This window comes from Vespula vulgaris, chromosome 2 (assembly GCF_905475345.1).
Source record: "Vespula vulgaris chromosome 2, iyVesVulg1.1, whole genome shotgun sequence".
NCBI classification, from domain to species: domain Eukaryota; kingdom Metazoa; phylum Arthropoda; class Insecta; order Hymenoptera; family Vespidae; genus Vespula; species Vespula vulgaris.
In genome coordinates this window covers 3,169,233-3,175,759 of record NC_066587.1, presented here as the reverse complement: position 1 = coordinate 3,175,759, position 6,527 = coordinate 3,169,233, and the positions used below count along the sequence as shown (strand labels likewise).

Sequence of the window (6,527 nt, the reverse complement as noted above, 5' to 3'; positions counted from 1 at the left end):
AATTTTTTCTCAAACGTACGTTCGTCGATACCTATAAATCCTAATCTTAAATGATTGGTGATTATTCCTCATTATCTTCAGTTTACGAATAGCTAACAAAATCGATGACATACATGGTGTGCATTACCCATAATAGAGAATCACGTGGTGATTTCTATTCAGTGAAATTAATTTGAATTAGTTCTTCTCTAACGAGTCCTCAAGGGCGTTAAGGTAAGTAGAGCATAACCTAAGTGTCGTGTGGGATATTCGCTGCCATACATTTTGTCTCTTGTGGGTGATTCCGATCGTAAGTATTAAACCAAACGATTATGATTATTATCATTATAATACTTTTCCTAACACGAGGAGATAACTGTAACGGCTAAGATATATCATTATTAATTATAAATATGATCGAGTTATGTACTTTTCTTTTCTTTGTTTTTTTTTGTTTCATTCACTCGATTACATTTTCTCTGTTTTTTTTTTCAGCATTACATAATATCTTTTATCGCATTTCAGTTTCCAATATTACAAATACCATAAACTTAGCCTTCATTCGATCGCAAAATCTTTTTCTAAAACTTTTCTCATGCTCCAATTGGAAGAAAATTTCTGCATTCCATTGCTTATCTCGATCATTTGAAACGAAACTTTCACGCCTCACCGGCTTCAACACTGTCTTCACTCGAGTAGAACCGTAACGAAAGTATTCTTGTTTCTTTGTCGTTAAAATGATTAGATGAAATAGGTCGAAGATCATAAAGAGATTCTTTCAAAGAGAACAACTAATAATCTTTTTATTATCGTTAAAGATCGATCGATCGAGGTAGCTATTGTAATTAGCGAAATTGTTTTCACAAATAACTGTTCATTCGAACACGATATGAACACGTCACTTCGAATCTCGAAAGTAATCGATCCTACATGAGATTTTAATTATGGTAATAACATCCACCACTTGACAGTCTTCTCTATCTCTCTGTCTTTCTCTCCCTCTCTCTCTCTCTCTCCCCCTCCCTTTTTCTCCGTTGGCGTATTTATGCGATAGGTACGTAGTCATGCGACGCATTGACGAAGAAAGCTTTGTTTACGTATGCAACAAGTTAAATCGATAACGTGCTGCTCCTATGCCGTCAGAAGCCCCGGCTCCTGTAACCTTGACAGTCTGCGACCTGGCTATCTCAATTATATCGAGCCAGCCGGTGCTCCACGCACATGCAAATCTTTTTTTACTCGTTAGAACGAGCTCCTTTAAAGTAGTCACTTTTTCTAGCAGTCCATCATCATTCTTTTCTATTTTTAATTGAACACTTCGAGACACCGTATCGAAAAATCGAGTATTCCGAGAATCGACATTAACCGATAAATAAACTTTGAAAATTATTTTAATTCTTATACGAGAATGTCAATTTAATAAAAATGAAACGTCGCTAAAGATTTTCTCTTCTATCGAATAAATCGATAAATTCTTAGATTTAGCTCTTGAGAAAACCATATAAATTCAGTAGCTCGTTCGTACCAATCTCATTTTCGAGAAATCTACTTTTCTTTTCAAAGCTCTCTTCCAAAACCAAAGTGTATAGTGTTAATGGAGAATAACACGTCGAGAATGTAAAAGCAGATATCGATCCATATTCGATGTTTACGGTTACGCATGCACTCAAAATCTATTTCTCATTGTTCTCTTCTTGATTGATCAAGAATGGAATATCTTTCATTAAACAATTTCAAACGGTTCACTTATCTGATATAGACGTCTATTCCTACGAAATTTACACTTCGTCGAGGTAAAGTTTGAAAATAAGTATAAAGTAGTTATCCGAGTTCATTAACTTGATACTTAATTGAGTTCCTATCGTTCACCTTTGCAATTTATTCCGATCATTTTTATTATAGATCCGTGTCTCATATCCTTTTTATTAAAGATTGAAAAAAAGTAGATGCAAGAAAAAGTTTGGACAGTTTTTCTTTTTTTTTACTGATTTTTTTTTCTTTTACTTCTTTTTTCGTTTTCCTTAAAATTGCACAACTTGACCTTGACGACAATCAGGCTCGATAACTATTCAATCGAATTGTATCACAAATTATATTATCTTTCTATTCGTTATCTTTCTAAGGAATAATCATCATCGTTGATTTCTTTATCGCAACGGTTTGAGAAAACATCCATTACGATCGCGCATGTGTCGACATACGTGCAGAGTCCCCGGAACACTATCCCAGGTTATGTCACCGATATTCCAAGGCAGAAAAAGTTCCCAAGGGAGCCCCGTATTCGCATATAATGAACTCGGATCGATCGATAGCGCGCACGGCCACTGTGCGGACCGTGAAAGCGTAGCACCTGGAAAACTCGACGGAAATCCAGGTGCATGCGTTGCCAGGATGCGTATCTGTGCTGCAGGATAACGGGATAAACTGAAAATTTGACACTCTCGATTATGATTGTTGTTTAATTAAACTAAATGTGTTAATATTAATATATATATATATATATATATATATATATGTATGTGTGTGTGTGTGTGTGTGTGTGTGTGTATGCATGTATATATGTATGTATGTACGTACATACGTACGTATGTATGTATGATAGGTATGCATGTCGACGAAAACAAATTATAATAATCTAAGTGTGATTTAATTATGTTAAATGTTCGATAAATATATTTGAATAAAATGACAAAAGTAGAAATTTCAGGAGAAGAAAAGAATAAGAGAGAAATTTCTTTTCTGGGAAAGATGTGGGTGGAGCGTGACTGCTCTATAGGTCGAAGGAGAAGCATCGACCTTGAGTGAACCTCGGGTCGATGGAGTCCTTGAAATTTGCACCCTCGTCGTAAAGCTTAGGAGTGTGTTTATTCTCCTACTATCGACGAAGATCCTCTGTAAAGAGAGAAAGAGAGCGAGCGAATGAAGAAGTGAGGATAAAGCAAGAGAGACGTAGAGAGAGAAATGGAAGGAGAGAGAGAGAGAGAGAGAGAGAGAGAGAGAGAGAGAGAGAGAGAGACACACACACACACACACAGCGATACTATCCAATACTATATACGAAATAGAGTCGTTTGATACGAAGCACGATAGGAATCGTTATACTAAAATAGCAAAGCTCTCCTGTTCGTGCGAGGACGTCGCGTGCAACAAGTATCGCGCCAGCTCTGAGGGAGGGTGCCACGTGACTTTTACCCCGGCGAGTCGATATTGACCGGAAGCGAGAATCGTCGAAACTTTTATTCGAATTCCTTCATACTTTTTTTATACTTATCTCTTTCTTTTCTTCTTTCTCTTTTATCTCTGTTTTTTTTTTTTTTTTTTTTTACTATTTATCTTGCCTTTGTAACATAGTTATTTAGAAACAGATACGTTCGTATATCGATCAATCGATTGCTGCCGTTAAATTTTCCATAGAATTATTTTTGTTCACGCATGGCGTTCATAATAATGGAGGGTAAGAGATAAACCGAGGGCGAGGCGAATTAATTTAGAACGGTTGTTTTTGAAACCATTATGAAGGAACGCCCTATGGAAGACGACGGATTATACAAGAATTATTTTTCACGGAATTTTTGCATAAATAAGGATGCATTGATCCGACAGATAGATTTCCCTTATAATTTAAAATCTCCTCCTTTATTCGAGAAAAGAAAATATTTATATCTATAAAAACTAACGGATGTTTTAAATAATTATTTAAAACAGAAATGGAGCAACCTTAAAAGGTATACCTTGACCCTATAAACGCATACGTAAGTACTCTAAGCAACTATAAAGGAATTTAAAGCGAGCGAATTCTCTTATCTCTTTCCTCCACGTTCTGGCAAATGTTTCCATCTAAAGCATTTTTCTTTAACGAAAAAATAAATATTTTCTTTTTGCAGTCGTTTGATTTCATAAAAGCAAAAACGATAGAACTATATTTTAGTTGGTATTAACGGAAAAGAAAGACGACAAATGTCTTTACTTCGAATCTAACGAGAAGGCACAAAAGTATCATTAATACTGCACGAATGTTAAAAACAAAGAGACGAGGTTATTAATATTAAAAACTAGAGGTTCATACGTTTTGACTCTTTAGAAACTATTTCATCAGGTTTTTATCTATTTTATTTATTTATTATTTTATCTATTCTATTATTTTATCAGGTTTGCGTATTAATATCTATATTGTCTCTGAAAGCTCGTTGATACTACCAGGAAAGTGAGACCTAGAGACTAATTATAGAGAATATTATTCTGTTCTTTGCAATTTCCTTGAATTTTACGTATATTTAGCATTAAAATAAAATAAAAATATATTGTAAAAGGATAAATAAGGAATATTTATAAAAAATTAAAGCTTATGCTTTCGCGAGCTTTATAATAAAAAAAATGTACCTTTGAAAACGAAATTGTAATTTTACGTTAAACATAAATTAATATCGAACAATCCGAATAAATTTATCGATATGTGGTTGTATATATTGAAAGATAGCAGGTGAAACGAAAAAGCGAACAAATATATATATATATATATATATATATATATATATATATATATATAATATATATCGCGAGAGAAAGAGAAAGAGAGAGAGAGAGAGAGAGAGAGAGAGAGAGAAGAGAGTGTAATATTATCAGGCACGAGTAAGCAGCCGAGACCTTCACCGAGACCCAGTTGGTCGACATTGCCCCTGTGCTATACTTGTCTACCCCGCCCAAGCAGCTACAGCGGCAGCATCAGCAGCGACGACGATAGCAGTGTACTCACACAGAGACGCAAGCTAGACACGCATATAGACAGCACTTAGGGAAGAGAAGGATGGAAAAGGTGTAGTAGGTACGTCTGGTGAGCTAGGAGAGAATAAGTGGGAGAGAAAAGGGAGAGGGTAGAGCCAGTCCACAGACACAAATACCCTCCACTAGCATCACCACTACTACTACTACAACTACTAAAAGTAATAGCAGCTGAAGTAGCAGCAGCAGCAACAGCACCAACACCAGCACCAACACCAGCACCGGCACCAGCACCAGCATCAGCACCAGCACCAGCACCAGCACCAGTACCGGCACTAGTACCAACACCGTCGTTAGTCTACATACTAGCCTGTTCACCCTGGCCTAGGGGTTTGCCTTGCTCTCCTCGTGCTGTTACTACTGTGTCGGGGTTTGGGGGTGTAGACGCAGGCGCGAACGCAGACGGAATATAGGTGGACAAAACGGCGCCGAGCATTCCGTCAAAGCCAGACAGTGCGGCACGATCGAAAGAGAGCGAGAGCGAGACCGTGGAGAAAGAATTTCGATCACGAAGAAAGATCTCGTCCTTCGGCTTTTCTTATAATACATTTTTTGTTCGCCATTGAGTATCTCACGTTGTCAGAATTCTTCCTATTCTTTTCGTGAGAAATGGGAATCGTCAAAACGGTATCCGAGAGTATACTAGAAGAGACGGTCGTACCCAGCGAAGAAGCCAATCATTCCTTGCAAGGACATACCGGTGAGTTATTGTTTTCTTTTTTCTTTTTTTATTTACTTATTTATCAATGTATCTTTAAATATTACAACGAACGACTAAATTATTTTCGAATTCGCGATGACGATGTTAATTACCTTTCGATGGTTGTGCTTTAACCACGATTCTGTTCGGCGCGCGAGTGTCTGACCAGCTAACAGGTGTTTGGAGATACAGATATAGCAACAGTGCGAGAAGACGGAAAGACGATCGTTCGAGTTTTACTTTACTTTCATACATGTGATTGTATCTTTTTATTTCTTTTCACTTCGCATTCAATTAGTTTTCGTGACATCCGTTATAAATACATATATGAAAACTACGAAGATCTTTCCGTGAATGCTTTTCTTCGTTTATCACGTTGACAATAAATTTTATATATTTTTTATTAATCCTAAATGTACTCATTTATCGTAATAATAACTGATACATAAGAATTATTTTCATTTCGATGACTATCATAACGTAGATTTTTTTTTTTTAATTAATCGAATTATCGTAACACGAATTTCTAACAAAAACCATGAAATAGAGAGTTTGTTAGAACGTTAATAATCGTTAACACACAAGGACATAATACTTATAAGAATGTAATTATGTTACACAAAGACGAGATATTTCAAGAATTCGCAAGATGTCAGTTTCGTTATTTACAACTTTATGTCTAGTTCGATCAGAGCATTGGAAAATCGATAAACGAACGTCGAAGTCCTTCCGTAAGGATTATACTGAGCTCGAACGTAAACAATTAGAAGATTACAAACAAGCTTTATATTCAGGGTCAAGAGTACTTAAATCGAAACGATCGTTTTAGTTGGTACCTCGAATACGCTTGCGGTTACGAGCAATGGGGAGGTGGTACGTGGGTATTTATTGATTACGCCCTTGAAAGAGCGATTCGTTTTGACGTCCTAGTTAGATGCGTTTAATTAAAGGGAATTAGAGCGATGGGTACAGTATTATCTCTGAGTGAATATTTAACAATAATATGATTTTAGATTATATGAAAACAAACACTTTTATTCAAATTTATTCGTGCAATATAAATGGATTT

At 36.0% G+C, this 6,527-nt stretch overlaps 2 protein-coding genes across 2 annotated transcripts in view; both read left to right on the top strand.

Moving 5' to 3' along the window:
* The first annotated feature begins 2,211 nt into the window (after window positions 1-2,211).
* LOC127061967 (cyclin-dependent kinase inhibitor 1C-like) lies at window positions 2,212-5,171 on the top strand. Its single transcript, XM_050989499.1, has 2 exons — window positions 2,212-2,353; window positions 4,888-5,171. The coding sequence occupies exons 1-2, from the start codon at window positions 2,212-2,214 to the stop codon at window positions 5,169-5,171; spliced, it is 426 nt and encodes a 141-aa protein (XP_050845456.1).
* The window catches only part of LOC127072838 (synaptotagmin-10-like), a 31,912-nt gene continuing 30,012 nt past the window's right edge, over window positions 4,628-6,527 (top strand). Inside the window, exon 1 of the mRNA XM_051013633.1 lies at window positions 4,628-5,458. Within this exon, the coding sequence (XP_050869590.1) occupies window positions 5,368-5,458 (91 nt within the window). The 5' untranslated portion in view covers window positions 4,628-5,367. The remainder of the gene's footprint in view (window positions 5,459-6,527) is intronic.

Bases quoted from the DNA above. Each gene is read 5' to 3' on its own strand.
- LOC127061967 (XM_050989499.1), top strand. From the start codon at position 2,212: ATGTCACCGATATTCCAAGGCAGAAAAAGTTCCCAAGGGAGCCCCGTA. The intron at 2,354-4,887 runs GTGCATGCGTTG...ACCCTCCACTAG, and splicing joins AAAACTCGACGGAAATCCAG to CATCACCACTACTACTACTA.